General features: G+C 43.2%; 1 protein-coding gene across 12 annotated transcripts in view; it reads right to left on the bottom strand.

Moving 5' to 3' along the window:
* AKAP13 (A-kinase anchoring protein 13) overlaps positions 1 to 15,490 on the bottom strand; it is a 322,839-nt gene that overhangs the window by 237,075 nt on the left and 70,274 nt on the right. For 10 of the 12 annotated variants that reach the window (XM_045067353.1, XM_045067349.1, XM_045067351.1 and 7 more), the window contains exons 1-2: positions 4,282 to 4,321; positions 2,948 to 2,991 (exon numbers count right to left, since the gene is read on the bottom strand). In XM_045067353.1, the coding sequence (XP_044923288.1) occupies positions 2,948 to 2,991; positions 4,282 to 4,306 (69 nt within the window). In that variant the 5' untranslated portion in view covers positions 4,307 to 4,321. Of the gene's footprint in view, positions 1 to 2,947; positions 2,992 to 4,281; positions 4,461 to 15,490 lie in introns of those variants that run through there. The other 2 variants (XM_045067354.1, XM_045067346.1) reach the window with 2 other exon arrangements.

Consider the following 15,490-nt stretch of genomic DNA (forward strand, 5'->3'; position numbering starts at 1 on the left):
AGCTATCTGTATTTTCAGAGTACATGATTATATACAGAAAAATCTAAAGGATGCACTAAAAAATTATTAACCAATAAACAAGGTCAGCGAGACTGTAGGTTATAATATCAATATACAAAAATCAAATACATTTCTATACACTAGCAATGAACAATCTGAAAATGAAATTAAGAAAACAATATAATTTGCAAAAGCATCAAAAAGAATTAAAATACTTAGAAATAAATTTCACAAAAGTACAAGGTTTGTACACTGAAAACTACAAATCATTCTTAAAAAAAATTTTAAGGGGCGCCTGGGTGGCTCAGTGGTTTGGGATGCTGCCTTCGGCTCGGGTCATGATCTCAGGGTCCTGGGATCGAGCCCGGCATTGGGCTCCCTGCTCCGCAGGAAGCCTGCTTCCCTCTCTCTCTCTCTCTCTCTCTCTGCCTGCCTCTCTGCCTACTTGTGATCTCTGTTTGTCAAATAAATAAACAAAATCTTAAAAAAAAAAAAAAATTTTAAGATGACCTAAAGGATAGGAAGAGAATTAACAGTCCAGAAGTAATTCCTTACATTTATGATAGATTTTCAACAAGTACACCCAAGAAAATTCAGAGTGGAAAGAACAGTCTTTTCAACATATGGTGTGGGACAGCTAGATAGATGTCCACATGTGAAAAATGAAGCTGGATCCCTCCCCTACAGCATACAAAAAAATGTCCTCTGGAACCATACACTTAAGCAGTGTAAGGGCTTAAATTATAAACTCCTAGAGGAAATCATAGAGGTTAATTTTTTGTGACCTTGAGTTAGGCAAAGCCTTCGTAGATATAGTATAAGCAGTAAAGGAAAACTTGACATCAAAATGAAAAATTTTTGTGCTTCAAAGAGTACAGTCAATAAAATGGTATGATAACCTTATAATGGGAGAAAGCCATGCATCTGATAGGGAACTTGAATCCAGGATACACAAAGAACACTTAAGGCTAAACAATTAAAAAAAAAATTAAAAATAAGCAAGGCATCTGAACAGATATTTCTTCAAAGACACATAAATGGCCAAAAGCACCTTAAAATGCTCACGATCACTAGCCATTAGGGAAATGCAAGACAAAACCACTTAGACTTATCATTTCATACCCACTAGGACGGCAACAATCCAAAAGTCAGATAAGAGCCAGCACTGGCAAGAGTGTGGAGAAACTGTGACCCTCAGTCATGGCGGTGAGGACGTATAACACTGCAGACGTATAATGCTGGGGACCCAGCACGGCGACTCTTCACAATGTTAAACAGAGAGTCATCACTGTAAGCGAGCAACTGTGCTCTTAAATCCATACCCGAGAAAAATGGAAACGTAAGTGTACCAGAAACTGCTCCTCACAGCAGCATTAGTCATAACAGTCAACTGCTGAATGGAGAAATACAATGTGGCACAGCCATACAACGGAGTATTATCCAATAATAAAAAGGAACACGTACCGATACTTGCTCAGACATGTACCTATTAAATACATTCTGCTATGTGAAAGAAGCCAGTCACAAAAGGCCACATGATGTATGATTCCATTTACATGAAATTTCCACCATACGTAACTCCATAAAGACAGAAAGACCAGTGGCTGCCAGGGGTTCAGAAAAGACAGGGAATGGTGCATACTACTAAAAGGTATGGCTCTTCTTTTCGGGATGATGAAAATCTTGTTAGATGATGGTTATGATTATACAACTGGGAATATACTAAAACCCACTCAATGGTAGACTTTAAATGTGTGAGTTTTATGGTGTGTGAACTGTATCTCAAAAGAAGCTGTTTTTAAAAGTTCACGGCATTCAGATCATGAGCAAACCCACCGTCGTACAGAATAAATGTTCTCCAAGTAGTCTGGAAAGAAAATAAATACATAAAATACCTTTTAAGAATGCATATATTTTTCTTTATAGGTTATATTTAACATAAAAATCACCTGTGCAAAAGAATGACCACAAGAATGTCCTACGCTAGAAAGGTGTAACAGGACTGTCACGAACGTGGCATGGTTTAAAATAAATAAATGTGTAAAATGCAGAGATTTTAAAATAAACCCCATCAAAGGCTCCCTAGGGGTCCGCACACCTTTTGCCTTCATCGCTGACCTTCAGTTACCTTTTCAGACTCACCTCTCATTACTCCTCAACACAAATGTGCAGTGGGGCCAGACTTTCCACTGCCCGCCCTCCCACCACACGCTGAATACCATGCTCACTGCCCCGCATCCCTCTGCCATCTGCCTTAGGTCTTGACCAAATGCTTCTTCATCTTTAAGGTCCTGTCCCATCCTGTCCCATTTCCTCACTCTCTCCAGACCATACCCATCCCATATCCACTGGCCTCTGGCAGCTCTAACTATTCACACCCCTAAAGGCACCCCTCACCACTTTTCACAACCTCACAGCTAACGCGTGCTCACAGTAATTAAAAAAAAAAAAAAAAAAAAAAAGTCACCTACACTTTGCCTTTTCCAGCCCCGATTCATTGATTTATCCGCTTCACCTGACAGTCCCTCGCTTGGGGCATATGATGAATCAGCTTCCACCCAGAGTCCTAGAGCAAACAGCGCTCTCGCCAATGACAGAGTGCCACCTAGCGACAACGCAGGGTAATGCAACGCCAGTAGGAAGATAGCCACAGGACTTCCAGAAACGTGCTGGCGGTGAAATTCGGAAGCCAGCCCCGCATCACTCTGCAGGCGGGGCCATGCCACTGTTTGGCGGGGCCTCCTACCACCTGCCCAGTGGTACCTCACCTGCCCAGTGGTACCTGGACTCATTTAGCATTTACCCGAACTCAAATTCTGAAGTACAGTACTAGTGCAGATGTTAAAAATTCCTGTGATAATCACAGGAGACCATTTTTGAGTTTTCTCATAACAAGTAAAAAGCATAGATGAGTACGAAATGACAAGAAATCTCGCGATTTACTCACATATAATGGAGCTTGCTGTGGATTAAGTTTCATGACCCAGGACACTGAAACAGAAAAGGGAGAAATAAATGAGAACAAAATTAAAAGCTATCGCCAAAAAACAGAAAAGCCACAAATGCTAGATGTCGAGTATGGTTATATGAACACAATCAAAAGTCCGAGATTACTGAATGCCTGGCTTTCCTGAGATGTTTGGGAAGGCCAGAAGGTCAAGGACTGCGAAACTTCTCGCAGCCCTTCTGTTCAAGCTTTTCAACTGGGGAGAGTCCTTCTGATTGAAATACACACACAAAAGGGTCCACTGTCCTCAGAGAATTTTTAACAACCAACAGGATATTAAACTCAGTTACCAAAGCAAAAACAGTGTATGTTCAGTTATACTTTTACATAATCCCCCAAATTCACAAAGTGCTGCTTGGCCGGAGCCTTCTCCAGCCTCACGGGGTGGGGGGTGGGGGAGAAGCTAAGGGGACCAGCCCTCCGAGAAGGGAGAATATGGCGGCTGGGGTCCACCGATTAACCATTGTTATCCTCCTCAAGATTAATAAGCCGGGTTCCTGACTGTTATCTTCACTAAATGAATTCTCACAAAAATCTTGGGAAGAATGTCAGAGAAGATTCACAGGATTGTCTAACAGATTCCTGAATATCAAGAATAGCATGCTCTCAAAGGTTTAACTTGGTGATGTGACCAGAAGCTCCAAGCTAAAACAGCATGGTTCAGAATTGTGGACTTCAGGATGGCAGGCCCTTTGCCAAACACCCTGAATTCGAGTATAAGCTGATCTGTCCTCACAGGAGTTAGAGAAGCAGATCCAAGGGACTTGATTATAATTTGATCTAAGAAAGTTTCTTACTAGTAAGTCAAATGAATTAAGGCACCCAGTAACTAACCAGTAATATAAACAACAGTACAGAAATGTCATTCGCACATGAAAAAAAACAGATGAAATCACGTTCATTTGTGTTCTCCCAGATTACAAAAACCTCAGTAACGGTGGACTGAAATCCAAACAGCACAAACAGCAGCATATCAATGCCTGAATATTTAGAATAAAGAGCAGCGAATGCCTTAGCAACCATGTGTAACCTGAGGAACAGAATCCTCCCAATACTGAAATCCTCCCAGACCTGCCACTTTGGTCAGGCCGTGTATGTGTATGTCCAAGGTCAAGGCTCACCCAAAAGGCAGTTAACACACACTTAGGGGGAAAAAACCAAAAACCAAAACTGTAATCAGGCTCCTAAACCCAGTCATCTCCAAACCACTCGCAGGCCACACGCTTTTCAGCGTGTTTCGCCAACAGCCTCAGAGCTCCGCCACCCTGACCGACCACGTCCACGTGCACGCCTGTTCATTCTCTGTCCACTCTCCACGCTGCAGGACACCTCCTGGCTCCTGGTGCTCTTTTCTTCTTGCCTGTCTTCATTTAATGATTTTGTACCCTTAGGTGCTAAAATCACCTGCAAAAATCCACAGTGAAAACCAAGCTTGAGAAATATAGGAATAATGAACTCTTAAATAGAAAAAGAAGAGATTTCCAGCCCATCAAATGCAAACAGCAAGCATGGATGGAAAAGAAAGACCAAAGCGCTTGAGTACTTTTCTCAATGCGTTAAATATCCATTTAATTTAAAATTAAGCTCACTGCGCTCACTAGCCTTTTAATCAGCTTTCCCGGTCTTGTCCAAACTGGCCCGAGACAAAGGACTAAAAGGGCCCATAACTTTATAAACCAATTCGCCTTAACTAACTCCTGAAGTTGAAGTGTTGTTCCTCTCACGAAGTATCTGTGGGTACTGAAACAGGAATGAACACTTCGGTAATTTGTAACAAGTGGAGAAATCTAGGGAGATTTCTGCCAAAAAACCTATCTCTGCAAGGAGCACAGGCAGCAAGTGACCCGAGTGGCTCCCTCTGTGTCTGCACAAAGAGCTAGTGGAACTCACACAGCTCTCAGCGAGGCTGACGCCATCTCAACTGTTCAGTGTTAGGAACTCATCTAAACAGGTATCAGAGCCAGAACCCATACACGTTGTTCTGATATGAGGGCTGAAGAGGACTGACAAAGTGTCTGTACTCCCGCAGAGGTCAAAGGGACCAGTGGTTATGCCGGTGACAGGGGCTGCTGAAAGAATAAATCTGTCCGAAGTCATCAGGGCAATGACCCCAGAAGCAACAGATGGGTAAATTCAGAGCGCTTTAAGCTTCTTCATCGCGGACACACGTGAGCAAAGACAGGACTAATATTGACAGAGCTTTAAATTCAAAACTCTTTTTAATCCTCATAAAAAGACATCATTTTCCCCATTTCACTGGGGGGAAAATGGAGTCTTTCAATGACTAAGTTATTTACTTACTTTAAGAGAGCCCAGAATCATACCCCATCTGATGTCCAAACATGTGCTTTCCCCGCATGTCAGAAGAGCATCTACTGAATAACCTCAGTCCACACACTGACTTGTCCCACCTCTAGCCCCTGTTCTACAAACACTAGAGACTCCCTCCCCCTGACCTTGTTCCTTCAACTATCGCTGTGCATCTACAATGTGCCAGGCATGGCACCGAGGCACTGAAGGTGCAGAAGGAACACAGACAAATCCCCAGCCTTCGCAGAGCCTACTGTAGGAGCAACACAGTTCAACGAGACAGTAAAATAATCCGTTTTCAGTGATAAGTTCCATGGAGAAAAATGGAAGAGAAGAGGAAACAGGAAATGTTTTACATATGGTACTAAAGGACGGCCTCTGTGAGGTGACATTTACTCCCCAAAACCAAAGAGAATAAGGAAGGTGGAAAGGGTTCCAGACTCCCAAAACGGACCCAAAACACAGAACTCGAGAGTTCTGATGCTAAGCCATCAGAAAACTTGCTAAATGCAGTGCACAAATTACTTCACCCATTTAAGTAAGCGCACTTTACTTGAGAACTGGGTTCTAAGGGAGAAGCATACCGCAGGAAGGGAGTCTTTGGGTCAGAGTAAACACACTTGAAAACCAAATTTATTCTCTAAGACCCAACTGAAAGTCTGCTTTGTCCATGGATTTGTGATCAAGGCTTCCCAAAAGGAAAATGAAAGAAATGCACTGTGTCCCTGAATGATTTCATCAAGAAATTTTAAAACAGAAAAATCCCTACAATTTCCTCCTTACCCAGGAACTGGCGAATGACTTTGACCAAGTCCACATTTACATGGGGTGAGTTCATGTATCACAAGGACAACGCGTGACAGACCCGATGGGACCGTAAAGGCCGCACCTCATGTGAAAGATGGTGAAATGGAAATATCAAAATTCAAACACTTAAATGATGCGATTTCAAATATGTTCACCAAATCTGCCATTCAGCAGTAGCCAGCTAGAATTCTGATGAGTCATAAATCTGTGGGGGGAGGAATAAAAACAAGCTCAGTAATTAAGTCTTTTCATTTTTCTCACACTTCCCATTTTATTGCAAAATGCTGAAAGAAAACAAAGGGAATAGTTTACTGTTGTACAAACGTAACACATTCATTTTATGTCAAAGCAGGACCCCTGCACCCCGAAAGCAACGGTCACACTGATGTCAGTCCAGTTCTCTGCAATTCTCTGGCAGCTCGCAGGGTGCTGCTAAACAGACAAGCAGACCCGGGGTAAGCCCTCTTCCTGCCCTTGAGAACAAACGCTCATCAGCTAGCTTCTCCCTCACAGGGTGCCGGGTGCACACTGTCATCAGCACGGGTCAGTCTGGGACGTGCAGTGCTGACACAGGTTCCGGCAAGAGTTCCGGATCCATCTGCAGGTCACGCTACCTGCAAAGGATTGTGCAGAACCTCGGTTGCTCCTAAGGATCACAGGGAAGCTCAGGCACGAAGGGATACAGGTGTCTGGTTGGTTTCAGGTCATACGCTCTCCGGCGCAATGGGTAAATGAGTGGGTACGTCCATGTTCCAATAAAACTCTTTTTACAAAAGGAGGCAGTGGACTAGATTCAGCCACTGTGCTCGAGTGCCAACTCCTGACCGAAAGCTAACAAAATACCTCTAAATAAGCCAAAGAAGCAGGGTGTCCCTATTCAACAGCTCTGTAGGTCTCAAAGTTATTTCCAGTTAGAAAAGACTTCTCAGCACAGGAAAGTCCTAGCATTCTATACAATATCCTTTAGACCAGCAATCAAATTTCATGGGTGGGCATCCCAAGTTCCCTAGTGAACTGTATGACCTTGAGCAAGTAAGTCAGCGGACTGTCTACCCTCAGTCTTTTTAAGTGAAGTAAGAGCGTAAAAGTTCCCGTCAAAAAAAAAAAAAAAAAGTTCCCGTCTACACTACAGAGTCAGTGGAAGAATTAAAAGGGCCTCCAAGGAAGGGCTTCAGCACACCGCCAGACACAAATCTTCCTTGCGGTTTCCGGGTCTCATGGTGACTACCAAGAAACGGACTTGGAAAAGGGTAAATAGTCAAAATAGAAGACATCGGGTATCCAGAGATACATTTGTCCAGAAACAGGCGGTAGGTAAATCACAATTCTAAAATACAACAAAATAACTCTAGAAAAAAGAATCTGGAAGAACAAATAACAAAATGCTAAGTATACATATTTCTGAGAATTACAGGGAATTTTCATCCTTAAATTATCTGTTTCTTTCTCCTAACTATTCAGACAATGAACAAATACTACTTTTGTAATCAGGAAGAAGACATTCAACACAGTACATCTGTTTTAAGTCCCCTGTCATTCAACACGCCACAAGTGACCTGGAAATAAAAAGACATTTTTCTAAAATGTGCAAACTGAAGAAATCGACAACCTTTACTAAAGCTCCCTAGAAATGATAAAAGAAAAGTAATTAAAATAAGAATGCCTGTACCCGTATGTATGTAAATACAAATCAGCCTTACTACTCTTTAGCCATACCCCTATATCATACTAAAGAAGCCTTTAAGAAGTGCTCGAGGCTCAATGAAACACCCCTGAAGGGAGGGAGGGAGGACCACAAGCCCCACACTGCACCGATGACACTGAGACCTAAAACTCTCCGAAATCTGTTAGCTTCTTGACCTCAAGCCATTTCCTAAGGTCCAGCTGGCCAGGTCTGCTAAACCTATCACTTCAACGGACAGGGTTTTTGTCATTCACAACAGGGAAGCTTCCAAACTCAGAAGAAAAGAAGTGCAAACCACCTTCGCAACCAACCCCAGCTGTGAAGGGAAGAGGACAGCTGCCGGGGCTCGGCCAAGTGTAAACACAGCACTTGTACCTGCAGGGCACCTGCGCTGCTGAGCGTGCTTCAGCTCAATCTCCATGGCCAAGGGACCCTGCTAAAGCTGGGCTACAGTAAATCCTCTGAAACCCACAAAAATTGGGGGTGAGGGTTAACATGGAAATGACAATGCATACTCTGGATTCCTGTGAAACCGTGTCCTGCTCTTCAAGGAAAATAACAGGATCCGAAGACTCCTTCCTTCATTCCTAAGGAGTCTGGGCTGGTGGCTAGAAACATGTGCTCTCACTGGGGGTGGGAGCAGGGAATTCTGAACAGCAGAAAAGAAACAGGGTACAAAGATGCCAAGTTCTACAAAATATGTATATATAAACTACTACAGGTACCAAATGCGTTTCCTGAATAAGGGGCTGAGGAAATCTTACAGGAGCCTAATCGTCTTCTTCTGTTTAAAGCTGCATTACTTAATAATTAATAATTAGCTTTAAACACGGATTCTCAAACTTCAGGAAACCCGAGCATCAGTTGCAGGCTTTATTAAAAGAATTATTATAGATTCTTGCCCGCTGCCTACACCCCCTTCCACCATCAGTGAGTCCAAATCAGGAGATCAGACCTGCTGATGTTTCTGCTTTTGAATCGTGGTCCACACTCTGTGAAACAATGGCGCTTAGACCCAGGACACATGCCTGATTCTCTTGTGGCACGGCCAGGCTTCTGTGTCCCACTCTCCTGACACAGTACTCCTACAGATCACCAAGAAAAAAACAAAGCACTGGTCACAACGGGAATGAGAGGGAGAAGGGGATGCACAACAGGCAGGTAGGAGAGTGAGGAGTCCAACACTGCGGGTAATCTCACAGTAAGGCAAAAGGACACACCCGATTAAAACAGAAACCCCCGAACAACCGAAACACCAACACCCACAATTCACGCATTTGTTATTTATCAGAACTGGATTATCCAATATGGAAAATGATGCTGAATTTAGGCCAAAAACACACATACAAATAAAGTAATTAACATATAATAAATAAATCAGAACTCTCACCAAAACAATAATGAAAGAAATTTAATTAAAAAACCAGATCTCTGACTTCTGATACGCAAGGGTTTACTCTGAGACTCACAAAGGAGAGTACACCACAACTTCGCAATACTTAGGGAGGGTCTCCTTTTCTTCTACATATGTTTATAATATCTGCCCGGCACAAAAATACTCAATGGTGGTAGGTAGTCTCCCTGTGTTCCGGAGCCCCTCAGAGAGCTGCTGAGCGTCAGAGATAAATAAATAACGATACAATTTAGTAAGGGACAGACAGATATAAACAGATCACGGTATTACAGTACTGTAAGCACAATCATAAAAATGGGACAAGGGCCAGGAAAGAAGGACAAACTTGCTGATAAGTGGAGGCCCCGACACCGTTTACTGGAGGAGGTCACCCGTGAGGCAGGTCTCACCTGGAGGACACAGGAGAAGTGCAAAGCAGAAGCTAGGTGCACCAGGCCAAGGGAGCACAGTGGGTTGCTGCGCACTCGTCGGAATGAGAAGTGCAAGCAAGGCACGAAGGGAGAGAGGACGCGAGAGGGGCACTCGTGCAAATAAATCCACACACCTCAAAGATGCCTGGTCTTCGAAGCCAACGAAGGGAGAGACAGAAGAAAACAAACCACCACGACCCCGCTCTACCCTGAGGACCTGGCACTCTTACGATGGCATTGACATCAACCAAATCTACGTCTTTGGTTTGGTTTTTTCCCTTTCTTAACGTTCTTTTTCTTATCCTTTTTTTTTTTTTTTTTTTTTTAAGTTCAGCTCAAATTTCTCTTCTTTCAAAAACTGCAGGTTCACAAGATTCACAAAAGGTAGCACGGAAGAAGTCTGCAATCACGCAGCCTAAAAACTCACCCCAACCAAGTCCATGCTGTGGGCCGCAAGCAATAAGGCCAACTTCCCACCACAGCTTCCCTGAGGTGCAGCACACGATGGCTGGCTTCCCAGTCAGGTTCCGCGCGGCCTGGAGTCCACATCTCAAACCCTAGCCAAACCCTGTTGGCCACAGGACTTTATAATTAGAAGGGGGTCTCAGAAGCAGCCTTCTTCCCCAAGTGGGAATCACTGCCGGTCTACCTGCCTCGGCTTGTAGACCGGAGTGCTGGGGCCTTATCACCTTGTGAAAATCTCTCCAGGCTCCACCTGCACCTCTGACTCAACCTTCCTAAAATACTATTTTCTTTCTGCTGCTCACTCTCTGCCTACACAGGAATAAGCAATCCTTTAGAAAGGTTCTTCTGAGGTACTAATCACTTTTCTTTAGGGAGTTCTAGAGGCACTAAGATCTGTCTTGACTCAAGAAAAAGAGAGAAAAGCTTAAAAATAAAATGAAATCCCAATTTTGGAAACACATTTAACCCATCTTAGTTAGGGAGAGTTTCCAACCTCCAGGGCTTAAAGGTACAGTCCTTCATCCTGGGGCTCCTAAGCTCAGAGGCTGTATCCATAGACACAAAGCTCACTACATTTCCTCTATTTAAAAAAAAAATCAGGGGCACCTGGGTGGCTCAGTCAGTTGAGCATCCGACTCTTGATTTCAGCTCAGGTCATGATCTCAGGATCATGAGATCAAGCCCCACATCATGCAGCAGGCTCAGCATGGAGCCTGCTTAAGATTCCCTCTCCCTCTCCCCACCCGCCCTGTTCTCTCTCTCTCTCTCAAAAGGGTGAAAAAATATATATATATATACACATATATATATATAATTTATTTTACACTAAGTCTCTGTAAGCCACTTTGATGAATGATGAAGATACTAAAGGAATGGATGACTCTAGATTGGAGACAATCTGCTAGTATTTAAGAATTCATTAACAACACCTGGTAGAAGAACGTAAGGCTAAAAACAGAAATAGCAATATAATTCAGAGAAGGAGACAGACAGACTGGGATTTGAGTTGTAACTCTGGCACTTCCAGCTCTAGTATTGTGGACAAGTTACTTAACTACCAAGCTTTATTTTCATCTGTGAAGTGTGTAAAGTGAGAATGAAAGATGTGTGTGCAATGTTTAACACGGTAGTAAGCTACAGGAGAACACTCGGGAAGTGCCTGTCCCTACTGCCCGGTATGAATGACCAGACCAGCTGTGCGCACTGACCTCACATCGCGTGCAACTTCCACGTCCTATGGACCACCGCCATCGCTGTGCTGCTCCCGAATTCTAAACGGAGAGCATCCAGGAGGGAGATGTAGACCCCGACAGATGAGGTGCTCTACTAAATAAGCCCTTTACTGCTGGTGAACTCTCAGAAGCCCGCCAGGCTCCCCTAGCACTCCCACCGATGCTGCCCGAGAGTGCTGAGCGGCGGGTCTACGCGGCCCTACTGGCACTCTGGCCCCACCCCCTCCAGCCTGCCCTGCCCACACTGCTGGCGTGCACCGTGCTAGGTCCAGTCCTCACACTGTGCTCATGAGAATGTCCTCCTACCCTTGCTGATTCGGACAGCAGGACTACTGTTGGTAACCTAACCCAAGCAGTCAGCAAGAAGTCACTTTTTTTCTTTCATGTTCTTCTCTTTCATTTCCATGCTTGCCTTTTCTCCTGAACTTGCTTCTTCCAGTCTGTGACACTGTGGATGTCTTCCGCCACACCACTCGCACTCCTGCCACAGCATCTGGCGCAGTGCTGCACGTGCAGTTAAGTACTAACATACTCGATAGGACCATCACAGGCCAAAACTGATCAGCAGCTTTCCTGCCCCATTCAATAGCAAAGATCTGCAGCTCCAGCTTTAAGAACAAAAACCAATCTATCAAAGCCAAAATAACTCGTCAGTCAAGTCCCAGAAGGTTCACGTAGTAGCTCATCAAAGGTAGTACGGATCCTGCCAAGTGTGAAGAAATCCAGCCTGGATCAATTTGCTTAATTGGCCAGGGAGGTAATAGGGACCAGAGCGGCGGGATTCAGCATCATCTAACTGGGAAACCTCAGAGCAGAAGGGAGGGCACAGAGCAGCTCAACACACCTACGCTCTCACGTGACGGTCGGTACCTCTGGGAAGAACACATGCACGTGTTATTTCAATTCTCTTTTGCTGCTTAACAAACCCTTGTGGTTTCCTGCCCCCTCCCCAAAAAAAGGTTTCTGCTGCTTTGCAGAGATCTGTATAGAGAGGAAAACTCCAAATGGCTATTACAGGTGAGAAGTTTGCCGCCAGCTGTATCCTGTTATCCAAAGGAAACGGAACTGTAAGTTGCCAGGAGGTCCAGGCACAGGAGAGCAAGACCATCAATTCAGTAAGTGCTGACATTCTTATCCCTACGGTAATAAGAATAAACTTTGAATTTAGAAAAATTCATGCACAGCTGGGCTTTATGTAAATTAACTTCAGTGAGGGTTAAAATAGATATCCGGTAAGAGACTGCCAAATTCAAGCCCTTCTACTTCCTTCAACCTTCCCAACCTCTATCGTCCAAAAAGCAAGCAACCCAATGGGCTAAAGTGATGATAAACCACTTGCAAAGACTATAAATACAGACGAGGGGGCTCTCACACACATGCAGACCTGGCCGAGCTGGACGACCTAACGTGGATGAAGGCCAGACCCTAGAGTGGCTGCTCTGTTAGGAACTATTTCACAGGGACACACAGCCCACCTTCCTGGACACATTACATGACAAAAGCACTACCACATTACTCCCAAGTGGCAGGAGGAAGAGGTACTAGAAGCAGACGCTGGAAACGTCCAGGTGAGCTTTTAAGTTGTTAAAATGGCTCTCTTAAGGATGAACACTGCTTCAATGTTGAGGTTCTTCAATACTGAGTCTTTCACATCTTGAGAACAATGACTTTGTAAAGCACAAGAGGAATGACTTTTTTAAAAAATCCATCTCAAAATCAGAGGGAAAATTTTGAACAACAAAGACTTCAAAAAAAGAATAAGTACACTTCATAATTAAGTGAAAATACTACAGAGTCAAAGAAACTTCAATAGTTTCAGCAACCATCTATTTAGGCCTTTTTAAAGTATCGTTTTATTAACTTAAGTGAAAATTTTTATTTTTAAAGGAGAATTCCTATTTATAAAACATCCCTGGCCTGAGTTATCCCCTGAGGAGTCATTCTTGTTTTTATAACACACAATGAGCAGAGTATTTTTAAAAATCAGCGATAGGAGGGCCGCCTGGGTGGCTCTGTTGGCTGAGAGTACGACTCTTGATGTCAGTCAGGACACGATCTCAGGGTAGTGGGATGGAACCCCACATCGGGCTCCACACAAAGCACAAAGTCTCCTTGTCGTCCCTCTCCCTCTACTCCTTCCCTCCCTCTCAGGGCATACTCTCTAATAAATAAATAAATATAAAAACAAACGAGTGACTGACTGAATGAAAGAAGTATTTTTATGAATAAAATCTTTTTAAAAAATAAAATAAAAATAAAAATCACTGACAGGCTGGCTTAATGGATCTAAGGGTAGTGGATTCAACCCCGATATTGGGCATAGAACATACTTTTAAAAAAAATAAGTAAATAAAAAGCACTGGTAAATTTATTTTAGGTGGAATGAACTGGGATGAGCCAAATGAAATGGTACATGAAAATCACCATGCGCACTTCTGGCAATCTAGATGCCACACAAAACTGTAACATACTACAGAACTTCTGATAACTTGAATCACAGTTTTAGCAAAGAACTTTGCTATCTAAAGACAAAAATTTATCAGTGTCCTGAAATAACAGAACCATTTCTCAACCATGAGATGGGAATGGCATCCCTCAGCAACCTCTCCTCCTCGTGACATGCAGGGTAAAACTGAGTCTGTCCTCAGGAGTGGAGATGAGGAAGTACCTACACATCCTGAAATGTAACTTATAGAACAGCTGTGGCTAATTCTGTTTGAATATCCATAAAGATTGTTCACTTTCTGTTCAGACCTACTGCTTCACAAAGCAAACAGAACAAGTGTTTGACAATACTGAGATAAAGAATCGGTAAGATTAGAGCTCAACGGAGTTAAATTATCAACTGCTAGGTTAAAAAACCAAAAGTCTTGCAAATTGTCCTAACTTGATCAATTCATTGAAAAAGGCTTAAAAGAATGATTTAAATAGGCAGCTTTTCATCAAACTACTAAGAGGTTATTGCCAGGTTAAATATGGATGATATTATACGTGTTCTGGATTTAGAAATAACAAAGAGAAACTTTAGAGATTATTCCTTGAATTTCAAATTTTCGGAATTCCTCTTAATAGGAAACTCTTAGAGGGCCACATACACTAACAACTCATTACACAATGCAGAAATGGAAAATTAATTTCTCCACTTGAACTAATTTCAAAAATAAGTCATGCCATGAAAACTACAAACCAGTTGCCTTAAAACATTTCATTTCTGGCTGTGTGTGAGGAGATAAATGGCACATAGATATGCATACTGATAAACTGTTTTTTGGTTTTTTTTTTTTTGGTAAACGGAGCATGTTACTATGTACCCAAGACTTCAAATAGTTAATAGCTGAGGAATATACACAAAAATCTAGGCAGAAAAAGGCATCTACTACTCAGTGCTCTTTCCTTTATAATACTTCAAAATTAAAAATTTATATATATATGGGTGTTTCATAAAATCAATGTTACCATAGAATGACCCAAGTGCTAATAATCTGGCCATAACGAACACTTCAGTTGGCTATTCTCCCCGAAAATCTGTACAATGAGAAAGGAATTTAGGGGGAAGAGACTAAAATTTCCAGGCATACAGTCCTAAAAGTAAAACTGCTTTCGGTAAGTAGGGGTGCGTGTGAGAATGAGGGGCAGGTACTGGTACCTATGTCTTCAGAGAGTCCCAGGCTACTGAGAAAGTGACTTGACCTGCCAAGGGATGAAGAAGGGGAGATGAAAAACATGCAAACAGGAGGTATTTGAAATGCAATGAAGGGAAAGAATTCAATTCAACAAATATCTGAGTGTGTATTCTAGACACAGACTGTGGACAGAACAACTATAAACAGTCCAAATAAACTCTCTGGGGGGAGGGGGACCCTGGGATCCTGGCCAATTCTCCACACTAACTAAATTGGCCCTTCGGAAGGCGCCTGCGACAGCGAACAGTTGGTTCGTGCTAGACTGGTCATGGTTCGTAGACAGGCAGAATTCAGAATGATTTGGAAGACCAACTCAAGGTTGTGCCAAAGACCTGGGGTGGGCAATTCGAAGCATCAACACCTTCCACACCCCATGCCAGTGACAAGGGAGTGGCCAGTCAGACGGCCAGGAGGGAGGAAGCCACTGAACTCCAGCCCCTGGCTGGCTACAGGGCCTTTCTCCTCTGTACGAAACAGA

Source organism: Mustela putorius, unplaced genomic scaffold, assembly GCF_011764305.1.
Source record: "Mustela putorius furo isolate JIRA1106 unplaced genomic scaffold, ASM1176430v1.1 tig00003875_pilon_pilon_pilon, whole genome shotgun sequence".
Lineage (NCBI taxonomy): Eukaryota > Metazoa > Chordata > Mammalia > Carnivora > Mustelidae > Mustela > Mustela putorius.